This window comes from Pan paniscus, chromosome 1, assembly GCF_029289425.2.
Source record: "Pan paniscus chromosome 1, NHGRI_mPanPan1-v2.0_pri, whole genome shotgun sequence".
NCBI lineage: Eukaryota > Metazoa > Chordata > Mammalia > Primates > Hominidae > Pan > Pan paniscus.
This window is the reverse complement of record NC_073249.2, coordinates 220,993,747-221,019,451: the sequence shown is the minus strand read 5'-3', so window position 1 is coordinate 221,019,451 and position 25,705 is coordinate 220,993,747. Positions and strand designations below refer to the sequence as shown.

General features: G+C 47.1%; 1 protein-coding gene and 1 non-coding gene across 17 annotated transcripts in view; both read left to right on the top strand.

Moving 5' to 3' along the window:
• Positions 1 to 25,705, top strand: part of CAMTA1 (calmodulin binding transcription activator 1) — a 982,737-nt gene that overhangs the window by 419,839 nt on the left and 537,193 nt on the right. The window contains exon 5 of one of the 16 annotated variants that reach the window (XM_034954562.3): positions 11,047 to 11,245. The exons of the other annotated variants lie outside the window; for them this stretch is intronic. Coding sequence (XP_034810453.3) covers positions 11,047 to 11,230 — 184 coding nt within the window. The 3' untranslated portion in view covers positions 11,231 to 11,245. Of the gene's footprint in view, positions 1 to 11,046; positions 11,246 to 25,705 lie in introns of those variants that run through there. 16 annotated transcript variants of the gene reach the window in all.
• LOC112438704 (U1 spliceosomal RNA) lies at positions 12,053 to 12,217 on the top strand. The gene has a single exon (XR_003027081.1). It is a non-coding gene; the product is annotated as a U1 spliceosomal RNA (small nuclear RNA).

Here is a 25,705-nt window from a genome sequence, read left to right as displayed (position 1 = left end):
GGAAAATCTGTCATTGAATGTTTTCTTCTTGTTTTAAAAAGCTGAATTCATTCTGATAAAAATGTATATACCACCTAAAAATATACACTCTATTTTTCCAACCGACACAATCACCCACAACTGAAAATTGACCTTGGAGCCCTGTCCCACCTCTAATGGGTGGATCTAGGATCAACCCTATTTCTAAAGGGGTACATTGCAGGATCCTGGGTCATGAGGCCAGTGACTGGTCCAGTTGTGGCCTTGATGCAGGTGTCCTTCCCTTATTTCTTATGACCAAACCACCGGCTCTGTGCTTCTCCATATGGTGTGGTCTATTCCAAGCTCCTGGTATCTTGTGGATCCAAGACCTGCCTTTATCTCCCCAGTCTTCGTGAAATAAGAGCTCTTCTCTTCCTTTAGTGTTTGGGGCCCTGCTACCTCTCCTGGGCATTTGAAAGCTAAGTGCCCACTCACCTCAGGTCCAGGGGTTTCCTCCATTAGCAATTCCCTCATTCTGCTGCCCAGCAAAACCAGGGTTAAACTAAGGTTTGGTTACAGCATATGGGTAAGAAGTTTCCATGCTCAATAAAATGCCACGTCATCTACTTTATAAAAGGGTAACACATCCCTTCCGAGCTGGAAGCTTCTCTCTCCATGCTTGCTCCTCTTGTGGCCAACAGCACACCCTCCAGGCAACTGGGGAGCATTGCAGGTGTAGACCGGGCTTCCGTCAGGCAGTGCTTTCTGGGAGAAGCCAGCTGGCTTGTGCAGACATCTTGTCCATAGCCTTGACCTTACTAGATACACTTGCTAACCTCCCAAACAAACTGGTCCAGGCTCATGAAAGTTGGTTTGTTCTTTGGTTTGTTCACTGTGCATTCATTCATTTGTTTGTTCATTTGGTAAACACATACTACATACTTCATTGAAAATTCTGCAATGATCAGGTCAGTCAAAATGCACACACACACAAAGAGCCTCTTTCTCCCTTTACCCTATTGAGTATTGGGTACCTTGTTGGGCATCTGAGATGCTGTGGAATTTTTGCCAGAATTTTACCTGTTTGTCTACCCCTGTGCTAGGTGATGTGAAAGCTACATAGGGCAGGGGCTTGACTCTTGAAAACCATGTGATTCTGTTGAAGGTGTAAATCAAGCCAGCCCACAGGAAGCAATGAGTCAACATGTGCACCTCTGTGTTTTGCTCTTGTGGGTCCAAGGAGAGGCGCTTAAATTGCCCAGTGTTCATTGAGGGCTGCCGTGGGTTGGGATTGTTTCCTAGAACCATAGCTGAGCCTTGAAGGGTGGGAAGGCTTTAGACAGATTTCTGGGGAAAGGCGTCATACTTGGGGAGAATAACTTGACTATGTGGGCTGAGAGTAAACATAGTGGGTTCTGATGATGTCGAAGGGACCAGCTTGATGATATGTGTTAAGTGTTTCACATGTCAAATCCTTGGGACCTCCTACTTGACTAGATCAGCACTTGAGCCCTTCGTATAGAAAGCTATGTGCTACAGTGACCATTGCTGGGCCGACTGGCTGGCATGGGGCTGTGGTTGACTCTGTCCTGGGTGGGGCCGGGGAGACACCATAGTCTATTCCTAGTCTGGCCATGATACCGAAATAGCCTTTAACCATGATTCAAGCCCCCACCCTTTCTCCTATGTGATTGTTGTTTGAATACTTCTATTTTTTTGTTGTTGTTATTGAAACTGTAGGGTAATTACCCTTGTCCTTAATAATTGCTTTAGTTTCCTTGATGCGCAGAGATGCTCTAGAGTCTACGCTGTTAAAAAGAGGTTAGGATTAAGTTTTTCAACCTGCCGCTGGTGTGAGAAGGATGTCTCCATGCCAATTACTGTCTCCTTGATAGGATTAGTCACTGTGTTAATGGCTACTCAGAAAAACTGCCAAGTTTGTTGTTTTAGACGTTGGCTTTTAAAATATTGCAGATGTCATCTCATATGCAAATTGTATTTGGTATTAGAGATAACTGTCGATCTATTAACACTTTGGGGTTGATTCATATCTGAGGCTGTGTGAGTAAAAGGAGTCTCACCCTTGGATTAATTGCATCTTTGATGGTGGTTCCAGAACTGGGAGGGGGAGGCAGCTGTCAGGTCTGTTCCTTGGCACTCTCTTTGAGAGAACCCAGAGCTCTGTCAGCAACAATCTGTTGGAATTGGCCAGCGTAATGTATGAAACAACCTCGTTCTTCAGCTCAAGAGCATCACCTACCTACTCCACAGGTCGCAGTGGTTGGTTAGCTCCTGGTTTGCCTTGAATGTTGACACTCCAGGGAGGGTCAAATGGCCACAGAAGTTCTTAATCCTTAGAGATTTCCGAGTCAGTAGAACCTCCCCATTTTGGACCAGGAAAGAATAGAGAATTCTGACATTACATAGCATTTAATTTTTTATTAATGTTTTATTTTTAAGTCATTTCAAGATTTCAGAAAAGTTGTAGGAATAAAATGAAGAATTCCCATATGCCCTTCACCCAGATTCCCGATATTAACATTTTATCATATCTGTCTTATCATTCTGTATGTGTGCATGCGCATGACTAAACCATTTGAAAGTAAGTTTCAGACATGATGCCCCGTTAACCCTAAACACTTCAATGTGTATATCCTGAGAACTAGGACATCCTCTTGCATAAGCCAGTGCAATGGTCAAAGTCAGGAAAATAGTACTAATGCAATAGCATTATCCAATCTGTAGACCTTATTCCTGCAACCAACAATATCCTTTATTAGCAAAATACAATAATGAAAACAATAGTCTGTTCTAGGATCCAATTCAGAATCTCACGTTATGTTTAGTTTCCATGTCTCTGTAATCGCCATCAATCAATTCTTCAGTCTTTGTCTTTGATGACCTTGCCATTTTTGCAGCATACAGGCCATTTATTTTGTAGACTGTCCTTTGGTTGGGGTTTGTCAGATGTTTCCTTAGGACCAGATTCGGGATATGCAATTTTGGCAGGAACACCACAGAAGCGACATTGGGTTGTTCTTAGTGCATCGTGTTAGAAGGTGCATGGTTGCCTGCCTCTTTACTGGGATTGTTGACTTTGATCATTGGTTAGGATGGTATCTGCTAGGTTTCTCTAGTATAAAGTTATTGTTTATTCTCTTCATAATTAATTCACATTTTATGGAAAAATAGTTTAGGTCTGTGTAAGTAGCTTGTATTTCATTAAACTTTTACCCCTTGATTTAGCATCCATTGATAATTCTTGCCTGAATCAATTATTATAATGCATGCCAGATGGTGATTTTTCTCTAAATTTATTTATTGTTCAGTACTCTGTACCAAATTGGAAAGCTTTTTGCTTTCTTACATTTATTTATTTACTCATTGATTCGTTTATACCCATATGGACTCATGGATTTCTATCTTAATGAGTGACATTGACTAGATTATGTTGACTGAGTTACATTCATTAGGTTATATATTTGTCCAGTGGTTTATAACCTAGTTGTTTTGGTAATTATATTGTCACAGATTTGGCCAATGGAAGCCCTTTCAATTTGGCTACTGTGTCCTTTTAACAAATCCTCATATTTTTCCACAACATTTTATTATGAAAAACTTCAAACATAGAGAAAGTTAACAGATTTTTTTCAGTGAACACTCATGTACCTATCACCTAGGTTCTTTAATGAACATTTTATTATGCTGTCTTTATCATAGATCTATTCAGCTATCCACCCAGCAATGCATCTTGTGTTTAAATTGCATTTCAAAGTAAGTTGTAGATGTCAGCACACTTCATACATAAACACTTTGGCAGGCATGATAGCGTCTCAACTTTAACATTTATTTACAGTTCTTTTACTCAGCAAAACTTACTTACAGTGCAAGGTACACATAGTAAGTGTACCATCGAACAAGCTTTGACCAGTGCATGCACCTGTGTGACTCAGACCCCTATCAAGTTGTAGAGCATTGCAGCCAGTTCAGAAAGTTCTTTCATTTCTTTCTAACCAGTTCTTGCTCCATCATCTTCAGCAGCAACCACTGTTCTGATTTTGTTCTCACCATAGATTAGCTTTACCTGTTCTAGCACTTCATCTAAATGGAACATGTGCAATATACATTCTTTTGTATAAGGATGATTTCACTCATTATTGTGATTTTGAGATTCATCCGTGTTGTTGTTATCAGTGGTTCGTTGCACCCGTCATTCTTTGAGCACTTCCTTTTTTCTGGTCCAGCAAAATGTCCCAAGGTTGCCTTCCACTTCCTCTCACCAACCCTGGGATTAGCTCAATCTCTAATGAGCCCCGGCTCCTTTCAGCAGAGAATGGTTTCTGAATTCCAGCTGTGTGCCTTGCGAGTGGTATGCCATTGCTTCTAGACACTCTCTCCCTTAGTGGAAGAAGCTAAGCAATGCATGTGTGAGGATACATTCATAGATACACAAACACATATATATCCACACCTACTTCTAAACATCCGCATTCATGGATGTGTGTAAAACCATGCATTTGTGATGATACCAATTCTAGTCCAACATCACAGGGTTCCTCCTAGCCGTTCATCTTTCCATATGTGGCACTTTCTTTTCCAACATGGAGAAATTTTCCTGAGTATATTATTGTCTAAATCCTAAAATATATATAAAGTAATGAATTAAGAGTTAACCTATACCACTGAAGAAAGCAAACCTACCAACTAGAGTTCAATGTTTGTTTATAGCACTTTTTCTTTAGCCTGAGGGCATATAATCAAAATACTGTGTTCATAAGCCTTTTGGGTTAATCTCCACCCCCTTTCTCTCTGGTTATGTTATTCTTGGAAATAAAATATAATTAGGCTCTTTTGTTTTTTTGCTTGTGTTCTATTTTATGGTCTCTCCCCATCCTTGTTGATTTTTTTAAGGATGGAAAACATTAACATGTTTATAAAAATCAAAACTATGCAAAAAAGTTAGATCCAGAGACGTGTCACTGCCCCCAACCCTCCCCACACATGGGTAACCACTCTCATTATTATCTCCTTATCTGTTTTGTGTTTCTTTGCTGAGATGAGCAGATACATGTATACTTTCTTATTTTCACCTTTTTTTCTTACACAAAAGACAGCTACTATAAATACTCCTTTGCACATTGCATTTTTTTAAATTAAACTTTCTATTGCAAGACAACTGTTGATTCACATGCAGTTGTAAGAACTAATACAGAGAGATGATCCATGCACCCTTTGAGCTGTTTTTCTAAATGGTAACATCTTGAAAACTATAGTAGAGTATCACAGCCAGGATACTTGATGTTGGCACAGTTAAGATACAGAACATGTCCCTCACCTCCGGGGTGCTGCGGGGTGCCCTTTTTAGCCACACCCACTTCCTCCCCTCCCCTACACCCTCTTTGACTCTTTGCAACCCCTAATCTGTTCTCTATGTCTATAATTTTTATCATATCAAGAATGTTATATAATTGGAATCATACAATAAATTACCTTTTGGAATTGGCTACTTTGACTCAGCATAATTGTCTCGTGATTCATCTAGATTGTTGGATTTATGAAGAGTTTACTTCTTTTTATTGCTGAGTGATGTACCATAGAATGAATGTGCTACAGTTTGTTTAGCCCTTTATACATTGAAGGACATCTGGGTGTTTCTAGTTCTTGGCAATTACATATAAAATGTCTATAAACATTTGTGTACAGGTTTTTGTGTGGTCACAGATTTTCATTTCTTTGAGATGAATGCCTAGGAATGCAGCTGCTGGGTTGTATGATAACTACATATTTAGCTTTTAAAGAATCTGCCAAAGCACTTTTCAAAGTAGCCATGCTTTTTGTTCCCACCAGCAATGTACGGATGACCCCATTTCTCTGCATCCTTATCAGCATTCGTTGTTGTCACTATTTTTTATTTTAGCTCTCCTGATAGGTGTGTAATGTTATCTAATCGTGGTTTAAGTTTGTATTTCTCTAATTGGCTAATGATGTTGAACACCTTTGCATGTGTTTATTGCCATCTGTATATTCTCTTTGGTGAATTACCTGTTGGAGTCCTTTGTCCATTTTCTAATTGGATTATTTTATTTTTTATTAAGCTTTGGGGGTTCTTTATATATCTTAAATACCAGTCATTTTTCTGAGAAGTGGTTTGCAAATATTTTCTCCTAATTTGTATCTTCTTTTGCATCCTGTCCTTCACAGCGCAAATATTTTTTTTCTTTTTTTAAAATTTCTTTTTTTTTATTATACTTTAAGTTTTAGGGTACATGTGCACAACGTGCAGGTTAGTTACATAAGTATACATGTGCCATGTTGGTGTGCTGCACCCATTAACTCATCATTTAACATTAGGTATATCTCCTAATGCTATCCCTCCCCCCTCCGCCCACCCCACAACAGGCCCCTGTGTGCAATGTTCCCCTTCCTGTGTCCATGTGTTCTCATTGTTCAATTCCCACCTATGAGTGAGAACATGTGGTGTTTGGTTTTTTGTCCTTGCGATAGTTTGCTGAGAATGATGGTTTCCAGCTTCATCCATGTCCCTACAAAGGACATGAACTCATCATTTTTTATTGCTGCATAGTATTCCATGGTGTATATGTGCCACATTTTCTTAATCCAGTCTATCATTGTTGGAGATTTGGGTTGGTTCCAAGTCTTTGCTATTGTGAATAGTGCCACAATAAACACACATGTGCATGTGTCTTTACAGCAGCATATTTTATAATCCTTTGGGTATATACCCAGTAATGGGATGGCTGGGTCAAATGGTAATTCTAGTTCTAGATCCCTGAGGAATCGCCACACTGACTTCCACAATGGTTGAACTAATTTACAGTCCCACCAACAGTGTAAAAGTGTTCCTATTTCTCCACATCCTCTCCAGCACCTGTTGTTTCCTGACTTTTTAATGGTCACCATTCTAACTGTTGTGAGATGGTATCTCATTGTGATTTTGATTCGCATTTCCACAGAACAAAGATTTTATTTATTTTTTTCTTTTTTTTGAGACGGAGTTTCACTCTGTCACCCAGGCTGGAGTGCAGTGGTGCAATCTCAGCTCACTGCAACCTCCACTTCCTGGGTTCACACCATTCTCCTGCCTCAGCCTCCCAAGTAGTTGGGACTATAGGTGCCTACCACCACTCCCGGCTAATTTTTTGTGTTTTTAGTAGAGACAGAGTTTCACCACGTTAGCCAGGATGGTCTCGATCTCTGGACCTCGTGATCCACCCGCCTTTGCCTCCCAAAGTGCTAGGATTACAGGCATGAGCCACCGTGCCTGCGGCCCAAAGATTTTAATTTTCATGAAATCTACTTTACCCATTTTTCCTTTTATGTGTTGTGCTTTAGGTGTTAAATTTAAGAACCCTTTGCCTAGCCCTAGTTCCCAAATTTTCTCCTATGTTTTAAGCCCATTATCCCTTCCAAGTTAGTTTTTGCAGGTGTGGAGAAGACTTTGGTGGAGATTTTTTCTTTCTTTCTTTTTTTTTTGCCTGTGGATGTCTGATCACTCTAACACCAATTGTTGAAAAGGCTATCTTTCAACAAAGCTATCTTGAATTAATTTTGGCATTTCTGTCAAAAATCAGTTGGGTGTATTTGTGCAGGTCTCTTTCTGGGTTCTCTATTCTATTGGTTTATGTGTCAATTCCTTTGCTAATACCACACAGTCTTGATAACTGTAGCTATGTAATAAGTCTTCATCTGTATCCTGCCATTCGTATTTGGAATATTTGTGCTTTCTCACTTTTTGATGAAGTTTAGCTTGTGATTATCCTATTTTTTTAAAAAAAGACCCGAAATTTTGGTTAATTTGACCCACCTCATTTATTTCTACATCTAACTTTATTTTCCCCTTTCTTATGGTTTTGCTGTTGTTCTTCTTCTAGCTTTTTGAGCTTAGAAATTTAAAATTTTAATTTTTCATTTTTACTAAAATAATGGAAAAGGCTATGAATATTCAGTCTGACCACTATTTTAAATATGTCTCATAAATTCTGGTATGTAGTTTTTTGTTTGTTTGTTTTTTGAGATGGAATCTCACTCTGTCGCCCAGGCTGGAGCGCAGTGGCGCTATCTCAGCCCACTGCAACCTCCGCCTTCCAGGTTCAAGCGATTCTCCCACCTCAGCCTCTCGAGTAGCTGGGACTAGCCCACTGCAACCTCCGCCTTCCAGGTTCAAGCGATTCTCCCACCTCTGCCTCTCAAGTAGCTGGGACTACAGGCATACACCACCACACCTGGCTAATTTTTGTATATTTAGTAGAGACGGGGTTTCACCATGTTGGCCAGGCTGGTCTCAAACTCCTGACTTCAGGTGATCCTCCCGCCTCGGCCCCCCAAAGTGCTGGGATTACAGGTGTGAGCCACCGTGCCTCACCTGGTATGTAGTGTTTTCATGATCACATGTACATTTTTGGAATTTCTATTGCTTTAGTTTTGAAAAGATTTTTAACATTATTTTCCAGTTTTATTAGACTGTGATCAGAAAATATTTCTTTGTAATATTTCTATTTTATGAAATGCATTGATTATCACCTAACATGTGACCAACTTTTGTGAATATTCTATGTGTACTTAAGGAGAAGGTATAGTAGATTCCCTATCTACTAATAGGTAATTCAAGGAAAAAGTATGAAGTATGACTGTATTAGTCTGCTCTCACATTGCTATGAAGAACTACCTGAGACTGGGTCATTTATAAAGACAAGAAGTTTAATTGACTCATGGTTCCACAGGCTTTACAGGAAGCATGGCTGGGGAGACCTCAGGAAACTTACAATCATGGCAGAAGGCGAAGGGGAAGCCCGCGTGTCCTGCGTGGCTGGAGCAGGAGGAAGAGGGTGAAGGGGGAGGTCCTGCACTCTTCCAAACAACCAGATCTCCTGAGAACTCACTCACTGTCACAAGAACAGCAAGGGGGAAATCCTCCCCCATGATTCAGTCACCTCCCCCAGGCTCTTCCTCCAACACTGGGGATTACAGTTTGACATGAGATTTGGGTGGGGACACACATGCAAACCACATCAGTGACAAATTGATTTGTCAAGGAAATTGATTATATTGTTTAGGGCTTCTGTGTCCTTATTTTTTGTCTATCTGGTTTCTCTTGTACTGACAGTGGTGTGGTAAACACACTATTCTTAGTGTTTTCATCTATATTTCCTACAGTTTCTTTCTTTCATTTTCCTTCCTTCCTTCCTTCCTTCCTTCCTTCCTTCCTTCCTTCCTTCCTTCCTTCCTTCCTTCCTTTCGTCCTTTCGTTCTTTCACAGAGCTGTCGCCCAGGCTGCAGTGCAGTGTTGAGTTCTCGGCTCACTGCAATCCCCGCTTCCTGGGTTCAAGCAATCCTTGTGCCTCAGCCTCCCGAATGGCTGAGACTACAGGCAGGTACCATCATGCCTGGCTAATTTTTGTGTTTTTAGTAGAGATAGGGTTTTGTCATGTTGGCCAGGCTGGTCTTGAACTCCTGACTTCAAGTGATCCACCATTCTTGGCCTCCCAAATTGCTGGGTGTGAGCCATCAAACCTGGCCTATATTTCCTACAATTTCCTCTCCTGTAAAAGTGGTTGTAGTCTTGTTTGGTGCACTAATACCCATTACGGTTATATTTTTATTGTGGAATGTGATTTTTAGCATTAGAAGGTGTCATAATGTTTCTTAAATTATACTTATTCTACTTTGATATCAAGATTGCAATACTTGTTTTGTTATTTCCATTTGCCTCATATGTCTTTGCCATCCTTTTAGTTTTAGGCTTTCTGAATCTCTTTGATATGGTTCGGCTCTGTGTCTCCACCCAAATCTCACCTTGAATTGTAACAATCCCCATGTGTCAAGGGTGGGACCAGGTGGAGAAAATTAAATCATGGGGACAGTTTCCCCCATACTGTTTTCATGATAGTGAGTCCTCACAAGATCTGATCGTTTTATAAGGGGCTTCTCCCCCTTTGCTCGGCACTTCTCTCTCCTGTCGCCATGTGAAGAAGGAAGTGTTTGCATCCTCTTCTGCCATGATTGTAAGTTTCCTGAGGCCTCTCCAGCCATGTGGAACTGTGAGCCAGTTGAACCTCTTTCCTTTTATAAATTACCCAGTCTCGGGCAGTTCTTTATAGCAGTGTGAGAACAAACTAATACACTCTTTTTAAAAGTATGCCTCTTATATATAACATATAGTTGGATCTTTCTTTTTAAGCCAAATTGAAAATTTTTTTATTTTCATAAGTAAGCCCATTCACTTTTATTTATATGTCCAATATGTATAATATCTTATATAATAAATGCAATGTGTATTATGTTCTACTTGCTGTACTTGTCTTTCTACATGATGCATTTTCTATACTCTTTTAATTTCTTTTTATATATAAGAAATTCTCATTTTTAGTCTAATGGGTACCTTTGTACTCATTACCTTTAAAAATCCCGTTAGTCTCTAACTAACTTTTACCATTTGGTCTTTCAGTTGTTAATGGAGTCTCTTGACTCCTACCTGTTGCTTATACAACCGTCATTGAGCTTATTCTGGTTTTGTCTTTCCTTTTTTTGTTTCCTATCATTTTGTAGTTGACAAAACATATATAATCTATGTATGATTCTCTTAACCTTAGTTACACACTTAATTTAGGTCCATAATTAAATATATTAAATGTTCCCCATAAGTTCCTTTGCCAAAGAGTCCCCAGTCATCTCCTGGTTGGATGAAGTTAATTTTCTAGAAGATTCCTTCAGAGGCGCCTGTGGGTACATCAGTCAATTCTTCCATATTTTAAACTCTTATTCTGTACCTCTGATTTTTGAGGGTCTGCTTCCCTAGATATAAAATCTTTGAGTTTTATGAAACTGCTGCTCCATCCTTGCCCCACCTTCTAAGTTGTTTTTGAGAAGGCTGACAACTGTCTCTGTTGCCCTTACAGTAAGTTATTTGATCTTTTCATTTACAAGCGGTGAGGATATTTTTCAAATGCATCGTTGAGGTTTTTAATTCAGTTTGTAGTGTTATGACACAGTTCCTCCCCCTCCACCTTATGGTTGGGATTTTGGGGTAAGTGTCGTATTCTCGTTTTAGTTTTTTTTCTTTCCTAGTGTCCTACAGATGAAGACCGCTTACACCGCCGCACTGAGTGGTTCGTGTGATTTTCAGTTCAAGAGCTCCCCCTTCTGTCAGTGCAGCGAAGTGCAGTTTCTTTATGACTGGTTTTTGGGGGAGGGGCGGGAGGAGTTGAGGGTCCTTGGATGTATCATTATTTTTTGTTTTGCAGAATCCTAAATGCCCACATCTGGCTTCTCCCTCCCTCCCCTGCACATTTGCTAATGCTGCCCCTGCCTACCTTTAAATCACTTCCTTCTAGTCCATATTCTGGTCTATCTGGATTCATTTCTGGTATTTTCTTCCCTATAGGATGTACTTTCTCTTTCTTCAGGTAATTGTAATTTATTCCTAAACTCTCCATGCTCGACTTCTGCCTTCATTGGCTTTTGGACCCATCTTATCCTCTTGCTCTTTATAAAAGTTCTGGGTGGGAACTCAAGAATTTGTTAATTTGGTGTTTATAGTGTCTCTTTTTTCCAGTCGTGTGAAAGGTGGGTGGGATTTGCGTGGTTGTTTTTGTTCTTCTTGTTGATCTGTGTAGTTTTTAGAGGATGCGTTGGGAGATTTGAGTTTTTGTGGCTATCATTACCTTGGCGACCTGGAAGTCCCTTACGTGGCATTTTAGGAGATGTGTGCAGTTATATCAATTTCAAGTACAGTTGTAACTCAAGCCTGTTATGAACACCATCTTTTCATGTTAATTGTACCATAAAAGAATCTTGAGGATATCTTTAAAAGGTCTGCTCTCTTACGAAGGTTAAGTATCTCCCCTGTAAGCTTGTTTACACCGGCATCTGTTTAGCCAGCCCTTTTTCATAGACACTTCAGCCAAATATTGGCGTGTTTTCTGTTTCTGTGTTTACGGTTGGACTCAACGAGCCTTTTACTATTGTGGCATATGGGAGGGAGCGTTGCCATTCTGCTGCCAGGGGTGAGTGTGATCTGGTGGATGTTACATTGTGTATATGCGAGTAGGTCTCTATCAAGAAGGGACCCGCCATGCTTTCCTGACAGGGGAGATATACCATGATCCTGAAGGTGGTTCTCCCAGGGTGAGGCTTATCCATTGTGCGCCAGATGTGTTGACCCTTGTGATTTCCCCAAATGTGGGAAACTCACTGCATCATTTGTGGTAGTGGGGGACTGTGTCTGTGCTCTCTCCTGACATTTGAATTTTTTCTTAAAAAAAAAAAACAAAAAAACGAGGAGACACACCATCTTCCATGGACTGAATATCTGTGTTCCTCCAGAATCCGTGTGCTGAAGCCCTAACCCTAGTGTGATAGTCTTTGGAGATGGGGTCTTTGGGAGGGAATTAGGTTTAGGTGAAGTTGTGAGGGTGGGGCCCCATGATAGGATTAGTGCCCTTATAAGAAGAGGAAGAGGGGCCTGGTGTGGTGGCTCACACTTGTAATCCCAGCATTTTGGGCAGCTGAGGCAGGAGGATTGCTTGAAGTCAGGAGTTTGAGACCAGCCTGGGCAACACAGGGAGACCCCATCTCTACCAAAACAAAGAAAAAACAAGAGGAAGATACTAGAGCTCTCTCCCTGCTTTGTGAGGACACAGTGAGAAGGTGGCCGTCTGTAGGCCAGGAAGGGAGCCCTCACCAAGAATGGAACTGGCTGGCATCTTGATCTCAGACTTCCCGTCTCCAGACCCGTGAGACATAAATGTCTGCTGTTTAAGCCACCCAGCCTCTGGTACTTTGTTACGGAAGCCTGAGCTAACTCAGATGTCAGCCAACCATATTTTTACAGCATTCTCATACAAAGCCCGAAACCATAGTCAGATTCAGCGCTGCGTGGCTTGGGGAATGCGCCACGCCTGACTCATTGCAGGGGGTCAAGAATGTTTGTGAGATGAATACATGGAGTATCTTTGTTCTGGAAATAGACCACCTATGAATTATTATAGTAGAGAAATCCCAGGCCCCCTCGAAGGACAGGGAAAACCTGTAAAGTGTCTGTGCTTTGGGCCCAGAGGAATAATGGAAAGAGGCCAGGCACGCTGGGAAATTTCCATTTACAAACCCGCCTTCTGCTGGGTTGAGTCTCGCCTGCTGTGGGCTCAGGGATCCTGGCCTGGCCTATTTTTTCTCTGGGTGGATACCCCATTCCCGGGAGCGTTCAGATCCCTGAAGACAGCTTCTGTCTCCTCCGAGACCACTGCTGAGTCTTGTCACCTGGTGTTCCCACAGTGCTGCCCTGTCTTCTGTTGTTCTCTGTGGGTTCCAGAAAAAGGGACCACCTCGGCTCTGTGGCTTTGGATCTCTCCAGAGGAGGGTTAAGGCCTCAGACAGCTTCTCCAATGGGACACAGCCAACATCTGAGCTGCATTTTCAAAATGAGAGCCAATCTTAGGCTGAGTCGGACAGGGAGAAAGGAATTGTGCTCGGGCACCCAGGTGGCACCTTTTGTCCCCTGACCTGGCACCACGGGCCCAACTTTGGGTTTTAACTTCCCACGAGTGCCTGGACATGGAGAAGAAGTGGTGGAGAGGATGAGGACATATGGGGAGCGATCTCCAGGGTCACTGAGGTCCTGTCTCCTGCCTCCCGCTCCCTAGGGCCCTCCAGCTGGGCCCAGGAGATCTCCCTCCCACCTGGTTGTCAGTCAGCTTCTGCTGTGCCCTCATGGGGAATTCCTCCTAGAGCCCACCAGGTGGGAGAGCCAGGGCAGCAAGCGCCGAAGGCCGGCATGGCACCAGCGCAGATGAATGGCCCGGCTTTCTCAGAACCCATCCCCTGGAACGCTGGAGGCAGTGCAGGAAGGGCCGGGTTCTATGAGAGGACCTTAGGCAGCAGGAATACTCCATGACAGCAGAGATGCTGGGGCCTTTTCCCCAGAGCCTTATTCTTTTTTTTTTTTTTTAATCTTTAGACAGAACTCTCATTCACAGCATTTAGTTACTTGTTCATTCATTCATCATTCATTCACTCAAGCACTTGATGGGTATTGCACTCTCCTACCTTGTGCCAGAGACTGTGTGAGACTCGGGGAGTTGGTAACACACCCAGAGTCTTGCCTTCGGGGGCTTTCACAAGCAGAGCCATTGCTCCGGCTTTTGGGTTTCCATAGTGTGCATTAGCCTTTGGAGGTCTCCAGGAAGTCCCTCCAGAATCAAACCTGTTCCATTGTGTTCACCGAGAATTCTGCAAATTTCTCTGGTGATGGGACTTGATTCTTCTTTATATGGTACCAGGCAGACCAGTGAATGCGTCGTGAAACACCTCTCCAGGCCCGTGGAATGGGGTGGGGAACGCTGGGGTCTCAGTGTGAGCCTGGCCTTTGGATTCAGACAGTGCTGAGTTACAGTCTCAGCCCTGCTTCTTGCTGGCTATGGGGCTGGGGCCACATGAACCGGCTAAGCTTTGGCTTTCTCAGAAATAGTTTGGGGATAATGATTCCTGCCTAGTGGGAGGATTAAATAAGATAAAGGAATGGCAAAGTTTTATGCCATGGTCAGGGAGGAAGGTGACTGCCTTGTGCCATGGGTGACCCCTGCCTTCCTTCAGAGGGCATGTGCACAAGCTGGTGCATACACACACACACACACACACACACACACACACACACACGCTTCCTGTAGTCCTCGCTTGCCTGGGAGGCAGCAGTGACTCTGCCTTCTAGAAGTCGTCTGAACTGTCTGCTTTCCAAACAGGGGCGACAGGACTGTGACTCGAGGTGATGGGTTGCTGAACTGCTCTGCTGCCAGACACATTTTGCCGGCTTCTCATAATGTCACTGAGATCTGGGAAATGGACCAAGCACGATTTCCAGCTAAATGAAACACTTTGGGGCCATCAGCTAAATAGATGATGCTTTTGAGAAAACCCCATGAGCATTGTGTCAGACAGGCCGTGGGACCCTGCAAGCCTGTCTTTTTCTGTGCTCGTCTGGGTGATGAGACATCGCCCGGGCTGGTTCCATGAGCACCTCTGGCTGTGAGGACCTGCGTCTTCTGTCTCAATGCACCTGCGGGGAGGCTGAGATTTGATCCTCATGGAACACTCAATCCTTTCTGCATCTCGCTGTCTTCCTGCCCTCCTCTTTCTCCCTTCCTCTTGCCTGACTGTTGACTACAAAATAGGATATTATTTAGGAACGTGTCCTTGCCTCCTTCCCTGGCTCTACATCACCCCATGACATAGTGGCTGTGCTCAGGCGGAGAGTGAGTTATGTTTCTGTGGGCAGGAGTGGGTCATGAGTCCTGAGTCCTCCCTAGACAGCCCCAGGCCTTTCTCTTTGTTCCAAGGGGCCCAGCCACCATATTGATTGTTTCATCCCTCTGCACTGCCCAGAGCTGCCTCCTGGAGCACGCTCTCTTCTTTCCTGATGGCAACGGTCCCACCTGATGGCAATGGTCCCTGGGCCAGAGGATGCCCATTGGTCTTCATGGAGGGAGCTTGAGTCAGGCCCACTTGGTCTCCAATCCTGGCTTCGCCGCGTGCCAGCTCTGCAGTGGTGCCAGCTTATCCTGCTAAGCCTAGCTTCCTCTTCTACGTGGGTATATCTGCCTCAGGTGCAGCTGTGAGGATCTGGGGTGATGCTCATGAGGTGCCCGGCACCCTGTGTGGCACAGAAATGACCAGAAAATACCAACTCACCCCATGCCAAGTCTTCACTGTCCTTAAGATCTCAAACCTTTTTTTCTTGATCTTCTTCCCTTGATGACCAATGCTCTTGTTCCTCCCGCCCTTGCGGGCCACCCCCTCATACATCTTTCCTTGGGCCACAACTTAGGCCTTTGCCTTGCCTTTACTTACCTGTTGATCCACCCACCCACCCACCCACCCATCCAACCATTCATTTCTTGCTTCATTCATCCAGTGATGTACTGAATGTTTCCTACATGTGTATGTCAGGCTAGGGTGAGCAAAGCAGATTCAGTGTCTCCCTACCCTAAACTTAGTGCAGGAGAGGATAGAGACAATGGAACAGGTGCATGTGCGTGTGAGTATGTGTATGTGTGATTGTGTGCGTATGTGTGTGAGTGTATGCATGCATGTGTGTATGTGTGTGTGAGTGTGTGATGGGAGGTAGGTGCTAACAGGGAGAGTCTTGAGAAATGGATACTAGGGTCACCTAACAGGGTCCTGTGGGGTCAGGAAAGCTTCATAGAGGAAGTGACTCTTACCTCCTTGAGCAGATATAAGCAACCTGAGGCCAGGGGTTGTGCTTTCTAGGGCCTCAGAACACCAGCATCATCAACAGGTGAGTGCCTGCCATTTATATGAGGCCCTGGGTTTGCAAAGAGGGATGAATATGCAAAATAAATAGTAATGCAAAGGGACAGTTAATAAATACTTGTCCAATGAATTCATGGATGAATGTGCCATTGCCAGGCTTATATTTGCTAAGCAATCTTCCCAGCATGTGTTAAATCTCTGACTCACCATGAATAAGGAGCTTAGAAGAGCTCATTTGAGTTTCCACGTGGTTCATGAATATGCAAGCGAGATTCCTTTTAATCTCAAATTTTATTTTATTAGATGTATTTACATGTATTTATTAGTTCTCAGGTTTACCTTGGGGCCTATGGGATATTTAACGAAGGTATCATCCCATCTTCACTGCAGTTGTTAGAGGGCAGGGTGGAAGATTGCTGAATAACTCGATCACCCCAGATGACCAGAGATCTTCTGGGTGTGTAATGACCACAGACTAATCTTAATCATAATCACTACCACGAACCCACATGACATGCAGTTGTATAAAGGATGGGGCACCTTAACGTTTGTAGCACCTTTACATAAAGCCAGAGTGCTCAAGCCATCCTGGACCTCACCCGATGGGAGGGAGAATGATGCTCTGCCAGGTGGAGGCCTTAGGTCTTGTCGGTCTCCTTTTACTGCAGGAGAGGCTGCAGGCTTAGCTGGAAACACAATCGCTGCTCAAGGTCAGGCTGTGCCCAGTGGCCGAGGCGCTTGGTGAGCTTTCCACTGGATGGCCTAAATTTGCACCGCTCTGCAGGCTCTCGTCCCAGTTGGCAAGGGCGCCACAGCTGGATGGCTCAGCGTCCACCCAAAGGGAAGTGGAAAAACCAGCAGCTGGCTGAATCTGAGAAGGTTTTCATGTTCCCAACGAGATCCAAGAGCAAAACAGTTTTCTGAAACTATTTTCCACTTGCTAAAATTAAGGTTATTATTATTATTTTTCAGGAATCTGCTGTGTATGGGTTTTATTTTTAAATGTCATCATCGTTTTGTACAGGAGCACAAAACTCATGAATTCCGTCCCTGCTCAAGCGGGGTCCCAGGTTGGAGGCGTGACACCCGCGCCTCTCCGCTGGTGTCATTGATTGCTAAGGGCAAGGCTCTAGGGTTAGTGGGGACCTGATGAAAGCCCACCTGGGGCTCTTGATGTGGGAGTGTTTGGTGGATATGCCTCCCTGCCCTGCTCCCCAGGGCCCTGCTCCGTAGCTGCTCCATGTCGTCTGGATGGTCCGTTGGCACCCTGCCCACCGCACTTCAGCTTCCCTTGCTGCCACCTACATGGGCTGCTGCCCTGATGAGTCTCGGGTCACATGGGCTGCATCCTTATTGCCGCAGCCAGCAGATGGCAGAAAGCGCCTTGACCCCATCGTCTAGTGTCTCCTTGACTGAGATGAGGAGGCTGGAGGAGAGGCTAGGAAGAGTCAGGAGGGGGCTGTAAGGGGCCAGCTGGGCAGGGCACTGGAGCCTGGGGCAAATTCTTACTGATCTTGGCAGATCTCTTTTTTTTTTGAGATGGAGTCTTGCCCTTTTGCCCAGGTTGGAGTGTGGTGGCACGATCGCAGCTCACTGCAAGCTCTGCCTCCCGGGCTCATGCCATTCTCCTGCCTCAGCCTCCCGAGTAGCTGGGACTACAGGCGCCCACCACCATGCCCGGCTAATTTTTGTATTTTTTAGTAGAGACGGAGTTTCACTGTGTTAGCCAGGATGGTCTTGATCTCCTGACCTCGTGATCCGCCTGCCTCGGCCTCCTAAAGTGTTGGGATTACAGGCGTGAGCCACCGTGCCCGGCCAGCAGATCTCTTTTATTACCCAGAAGGACCTCTACTGTCACCCTTTCCCTCCCCACCAACAATATCCTGGGAGCCTTTTCTCCGAGTGGCCCTGGGAATTCTTCATTTAAGGCATTGGATTTCCCTTGGAACTTCCCTTTCCTGGGGGTGTGGGTGGGGTGTTGCTGAGAACACCTGGGAGGGTCCATCAACAACCCATCAAGAGTGGCGAGGCCGGCACCCCAGTGCAATGTGCCTGCGGGGTTGACAGCTACCCCAGAGAAAAGGGTGGAAGCTCAGACACTTAGCAGGATTTCGGGGGTTCACTTCTCTGCATCAGTCCTTCTCTGGAGAAGGTCACAGGCGCATGATCATAGACTTTTGGTTGGCTCAGAGTTCCCTCGACAGTGGCATTTCCAGCTCAGAAGTTCAGGGTCTAGTCTCCCTGCAGGAAGATGGTGAGTGACGGAAACACATCCCCTCGCCTGTTCCAGTGTGGCTCCTCCGCTCATCCCTGCAGGGTTCCTGCCAGCAGCGAACCTTTCCGAGCCACTGATTCCTCATCTCAGGGGTTGGGATCCTAGCATCCCCTTTTGGGGGTGTCCTAGGATGGCAGATGTGGGATGGCCTGGCGTGTTCAGCCCAGTGCCTGTCCACGGCCCCTTGAGGCAGGCGTTTCCTTCTTGCCTTCTCTGGCTTTGAGTTCAGTTGTCCCCACATCCCCTGAGGATCCAAAAGGGGCTTTTTAACTCTGCTCAATGAGAACTTTCCTTGAGGCCAAACACATGCCTCCAAAGAACCCACTTTTAGGGGGCATGCAGGCCAAGGTTTATTGCAGTAAAAGGGGGTGACACAAAGCTCACTGCCTCCCCCTCAAATTCCCGCCCCACTACCTCACCCTCATTGCCTGCCCCTCGTGGAATTACAATCATCTGCTTGTTATTTGTGATTTCCACTTGCCTTCAGGCTGTTCCAGGCAATGGCTGAGTTTCATCACCCTTACATCCCTAGGACTGGGTGCAGAGCAGGTGCCCCGTGAATGCTTGCTGAGTTCATGCTGTAATCCCTGTCCTTTAATTTCATTTAAATTAACATCTTTCTCTCTGATAAAGATAGAACAGGCTCATTGAAGAACATTCTTACCACACAGAAAGATACAACAAAAAGCAACCAACTTCACAAACATCCTCTGAAGTCCCATTTCCCAGAGATAGCCAGGGTCAAGGTTTTAGAGAACTCAATGCTTCCGGACTTTTCCTTATGTACACATAGATATATAGGTGCTGGGTATGTGAAGAATTCTATAGAAATGAGATCTCACCATGCATTCCATTTTGCAATTTTTTTTTTAAATAATGGAGCTCTTTCCATGTTAACAAATAGAGATATGCACATTTTTTCTAATAACTGTCTACTATTCTATCAATATCCTGTGATTCATTTACTAAAGCAGTTAACTGAAGCCTTTTTTTTTTTTTTTTTTTGAGATGGAGTCTTGCTCTGTCACCCAGGCTGGAGTGCAGTGGCACGGTCTCGGCTCACTGCAAGCTCCGCCTCCTGGGTTGACGCCATTCTCCTGCCTTAGCCTCCTGAGTAGCTGGGACTGCAGGCACCCACCACCAGGCCTGGCTAATTTTTTTGTATTTTTAGTAGAGACGGGGTTTCACTGTGTTAGCCAGGATGGTCTCGATCTACTGACCTCGTGATGCGCCCGCCTCATCTTCCCAAAGTGCTGGGATTACAGGCGTGAGCCACCACGCCCGGCCAACTGAAGCCATTTTTAAGGGTTTTCCACAGTCTTCCTATCATAAACTAGGCTGTGGAGAATGTCACTCTGTCCATCTCTGTGCCCCTGTCCACCCAAATTAGTGGGACCAACCCCTTTTACAGGACACCAACCCCATTTATAAGTAGTTTACAGGATGCTACTTTGCTTCTGTGAACTTATCCCTTTCTTTTATTGTTTTTCGTTTTTGTGAGATGGAGTTTTTGCTCTTGTTGCCTAGGCTGGAGTGCAATGGTGTGATCTTGGCTCACCGCAACCTCTGCCTTCTGGGTTCAAGCGATTCTCCTGCCTCAGCCACCTGAGTAGCTGGGATTACAGGCATGCGCCACCATGCCTGGCTAATTTTTTGTATTTTTAGTAGAGACGGGGTTTCTCCATGTTGGTCAGGCTGGTCTCGAACTCCCAACCTCAGGTGATCCACCTGCCTCAGCCTCCCAAATTGCTGGGATTACAGGCATGAGCCATTGCTCCCAGCCGAACTCATCCCTTTGTAAACGTCAAGTTTCTCCTGTGTGGGCCAATGTTCCTGGGGGCTGCCTGCGTTTCCTAAAATGGGGGTAATGATCTTTTATGACAAGGGGCATCCTGAGGAGTGACCAGTGACTGAGAAAACCTGGTAGTCTCTCTTGCTGCAACAGGATTGTATGCTGCGTGAGGACAGGAAGGGCTGTTTCTTCTAGCCCCTCCCCTCCCCAGGACTCCTCACCCAGGGCCCTGCACACGGGGACTCGGGGTGGCTGCTGACTGCAAGAAAGAAGGGCCAAGGCGGGAGGCCCAGGCTGGCAGCGCTTTGTCCCTCAAACCTGCCAAAGGTCGTCGCCAGGCTTTGCACTCATCTTCTCAGCCACCTAGCTCCCTTGGCAGTAAAACATTATTTTCTATGAAATGATATGTCTGACATTTACTAAATTTTTATGTGACAATTTAGAAGGAACTGGTTGCATTAAACAGCCTTATTAATATTGCAGTAACATGATTAGGGGAACATCATGGCTGTTAGACCACAGGGCTCTGATTTATGAGCTCTGGAGGCACAGAGGTCTCCATTGACCAAAACACCTTCAGCTCAATTCATGTATGGTTATCGAAATCCAGAGATGCAGTCCTGTGATCACGCAGCCCTTCAAAACAAGGGTGGTGTTGCGAGCTCTTCAAGAACTCTGGACTCGGCCGGGCATGGTGGCTCACGCCTGTAATCCCAGCACTTTGGGAGGCCGAGGCGGGCAGATCATGAGGTCAGGAGATTGAGACCATCCTGGCTAACATGGTGAAACCCCGTCTGTACTAAAAATACAAAAAATTAGTCGGGTGTGGTGGCGGGCACCTGTAATCCCGGCTACTCAGGATAATGAGGCAGGATAATGGCGTGAACCTGGGAGGTGGAACTTGCAGTGAGTTGAGATCGCGCCACTGCACTCCAGCCTGGGCGACAGAGTGAGACTCCATCTCAAAAAAATAAAAAAAAATAAATAAATAAAAACAACTCTGGACTCCGCGTTTCCAACCAGGAAGTGTAGAGTATGCTCATTAGACTTGGGGGGATCAGCGCTGACAGATATTTAAGCCACCCAGAAAGCCTCCTCTGGTAGGGCTCGAGCTGGGCTGGACCCTGTCCACATTTCAACCATCTTCTGAGGAAGGCAGCAGAGGACAGTGGTCAAATCATGCCTGGAGTCAGGCCTCCCTACCGGGGAATCCTGGTGTCACCAGGATTGCTGTGTGAACTTGGGCAAACCATCGAACCCCTCTGAGCCTTGGTGGCTTTGCCTGTGAAGAGGAATGATTGTGCTGCCCGCTCCACAGGTTCATGGCAGTAGTCAAGTGGGGCTCGTGCATGTGAGCCCTCGGCATAGCTCCTGACTCTCACTTCATGCTCAGCAGGTGCGGGCTCTCACTGGGGTTCCAGCAGGGCTCTGTGGTCTCTGTTCCCAGCCCCAGTTAGGAACACACTGGAGATACTTTTGGAGACTCGTCTAGATCTGCAGAAGACCCCAAGATAAAGGGCTGTGGCTCTCCCAGGGGTTTTCAGCCCTCTGGGGACAGACATGTGGAGCAAACTGTAATGAAGCAAGAGCACCTACAGGGGCCTCAGACCGGGGATGGCGTTGCGGCACAGAAGGGGCGAGAACCTGCCAGCGGAGCAGGAGGCAGTGGCATTCGGGATTGGCCCTGAGGAACCAACCAGGATGCTGGACTTTGGCCAGGGGATGAAGCTCTGGGTTTGAAGTAGGAGCTTCATGATCCACAGCTGCCTTGGGGCACTTTGGACTAAGGTGACAGTGTGTGCTGTGACACCAAGGCCTTAGGGCACATTGTGCTGCTGGAGGGGGATGGGTTTGGATCAGGGGGCTTAAGGATGCATGGGAAGGGGCCACAGAGCAGGCTGAGCCCAGGGGGAGGGCTCTGCACGCAGCCCAGGAATTCCCTTCACAGCAGCACAGAAAGTGTGTGCGTCAGGACGGGCATCTCCCTGGAGCAGGTGGAGGGGAGCCCAGAGGGCAGCCCCGCAGAGTCCAGGAGGAGATGATGAGGCCACCCCAGGGACAGCAGGGCCTGGGGCAGAGGAGGGAGAGTGGAGGTGAGAGCAGAGGGGGCTGAGAGAGCTCTAGGGGATGGGGGTTGCTGTCCTTCCATCCTCCCTGGGCCTTCTGCACGGCTTTGCCCTGGCACTGTGGGCCATTTCCCAGATTTGTAGAGGTTGTCAAATGCACCCCTGTTCCCAGGGAGCCGGGAAAGTGAGGGCAGATGGCGAAGTGTTGCAGGGCTGGATCACGAGGCAGCTGGAGGCCAGGACAATGGACTGGGCAGGGTTGCAGGGCCAAGTGCAGTGGTGAGAGCAGGTGAGAGGAGGGGAGGGGAGGAGGGGGGTGTGAAGGGGAGGAGGAAGGAGGGCGGGAGGAGGGGAGGGGAGGAGGGGGGTGTGAAGGGGAGGAGGAAGGAGGGCAGGAGGAGGGGAGGGGAGGGGAGGACCAGAGGAAGGGGAGAGGAGGTCGGGGGGTGAGGAGGGGAGGATTGGAGGAGGGGGAGGGGGTGAAGAGGGGGAGAGGAGGGGGAGGAGAGGAGGGGAGGGCAGGAGGAGGGGAGGCGAGGAGGAGAGGGGGAAGGAGAGGAGGAAGGAGAGGAGGAGGAGAGAGGAGGAGGCAAGAGCCAGTCTGGAGGGAGTGAGCCTGTGAGCTAGGAGCACAGAGGGCAGGGGTTGGACTTCAGCGTCCTTCATGAAGAACTCAATTCTTCAATGGCAGAGGATGTTTCTTTTTCCTCTGGTTATAAAACAGTTGATGTTCTTTATAGAGAAGTTGAGCTACAGATAGGTAAAAAGAAGAAAATAGCCTGTGTAGTCCCCCGGCTCCCCAATGACCATTGGTGAGAAGTGGGGCCTGGTATTCACGATGACTCACATCCAGATGTTTCTTCTTGGGGTTTTGAGAGGCCGGTTGGGCTGAAGCTCCAAGGAATGACCTGAAGGCCCTGGTGAAGTGTTCCTGGGGCGCTTTCACCCCAAGGAGCTCTGAGCAGCTGGAGAAGGGGCTGAGGTATGTGGGCCTGTGAAGGACAGGAGCACCCAGAAAGCCGGTTCCTAGGGTGTCATCCCCGCCACATCTGGGGAAAGCCCAGCCTGGCCTGGCTCCTGGCCCAGCCCTGAAGCCTAGGTTTGAAATTGTGGCTTAATGATCCACAGCTGCGCTTTTGGTTGCCAGCGCCCTCCTGAAAAACTAAAGAAGGCCTTGGCAATTTGAGAGAGCTCTGGGAAGCAGGAATGAGGCCGGGGTCTGGGGAGGAGGGTGGAAGAGGAAGAAAGAGTCTTTGAGGGCACTGGCAACCCCCAGCTCTGAGCCTGTGCCCTCTCCCAGCTTTCTTGAGCTCCTGGGGGCTGTGGATCTTGGCTGGGCTGCTGCTCTGGGCTGACCCCCCCCTCCCGCAAAGCTCTGTGGAAAGCGCCGTACCTGCTTATGTCCCGCCATCTGGAACATCCTCCTGAATCCCTCTGCCTCATCGCCCATAGTCTGTACCAAAAGCCATTCCTCTGATTCTAGTGTTAGTCCTGGCAGAGTGGCTGCAGTTGGCTGTCTTAGGTGTGCGAGAAAATCATTGTTCAGCCAAGAAGGAGGTGGAGGGTGGAGGGTTATCCCTCAGGCTCTTCAGCTCGGGAGCCCATGCCGGAGAGATCTGGGAAAGCATCCTTATTTGTTGGCCCAGGTGAAGAGCAGCCAGGCAGGGCAGCCAAGGTGACTCCTGGACCCAGCCCCAGCCCCCGGGAGCCACGCCAGTTGGGGAGATGGCATGAGGGACTGGCACCCGCAATGTCTCTAGGAGCTGGTGGCTGAGGGTGGCTGAGGCCCTCAGGCCTGTCTTGTTGGGGGCACACAGTGGGATCCTCTCTCTCCCTGAACCCAGAGTCACTCAGCACCATGCTCGTGGCTGAGGGAACCAGTGTACAGAGGGACCCCCCAGGAGCCTGGAGGATGTGGCAGCAAATAGGAGCCATGGATGCATCCAAGGTGGAAGGAGGCCAACTGGGTCACACGCAAGAGGGACTCCCAACTCAGGGTGCAGTCGAGTCTGATCGTGGGGTGAGAGCCCCGGTGGCTACCTCCCTAAGTAGGATAAGCAGCCCCCGGGGGATCTGCCCAGGCAACCTCCTGGCCCCTTGACGTGGGCCTGAAGCTTGGAAATAGCCTGATGGTGTCCAGGCAAGGGCTGAGGAGGAGGATAGCAGGAGAGTCCAGGGAAGCCAAGCAGGCTGGCTCAGGGGGCCGTTGCAGGCACTGCGTGACCCCAGCATTCATCACATACTGGCTTAATGTGTGTGTGTGTGTGTGTGTGTGAGAGAGAGAGAGAGAGAGGTTTTATTTTTTTTGAAAGAGTCTCGCTCTGTCGCCCAGGCTGGAGTGCAGTGGCATGATCTCGTCTTGGCTCACTGCAACCTCTGCCTCCCAGGTTCAAGCAATTCTCCTGTCTCAGTCTCCCAAGTAGCTGGGATTACAGGTGCCCACCACCATGCCTGGCTAATTTTTGTATTTTTGGTGGAGGCGGGGTTTCACCATGTTGGTCAGGCTGGTCTTGAACTTCTGACCTCAGGTGATCCACTCATCACAGCCTCCCAAAATGCTGGGATTACAGGTGTAAGACACTGCACCCGGCTGAGATTTTCAATCAAAGCTGCTATGTGGCTCCGATGAGATGGAGATGACAGCTCCCCTATGCGGCAGCCAGACCTGGGGGCCAAGCGCAGCCTCCCTCGGGTCACTGCTTGGCCTCTGACATGTGCTGCCCTCTTCTGTCAAATGGGGATCTAATCCTATTGAACAGGATTGTGCAGGTTAAAGGAAAAGCTTCTTAGAGCGCAGACAAAGCAAGCATGGCCTCTGCCCTCACAGAGACTTCTTGGAGCTCAAACAGAACAAATGTGGCCTCTGCCCTCATGGAGACTCCAGCAGCAGGGATGGCTCAGCCTGCCGACTTTCATGTTGGGGGTGCACGCGATGCCGGGGAGGACTTGGCTGGGAGACACCACCCATCGGAGGCTGGTTTTGTTCTCCCTAAGGGGGTGGGGCCCGCAGAGAGAGCGGGGCCTGTTAGAGGACTCCAGGACAAAGGTGCCTTCCTGAACCAGGACCCTCCAGCCCTTTGTCTCTGGCCTGTGTGGCTGGGGGACACCACGTGGTTGGCCAGCAGATGCAGGGACAGTTGCCTGGAATCCCAGTCTCAGTGGCTGAGCCAAGGCACCCTGGACTCCCCAGGTGTGGCTGTGCCTGCACAGGGCTGCCCCGGGCTTCTCAGCACTCATGGCCGGCTCTCGCTTCCCCGGAGGCACCAACATCTGCCTGTTCATCCCAGTTGTCCTGTTTGCTTTGGAACCAGGAGCATGATTTACGTCCGA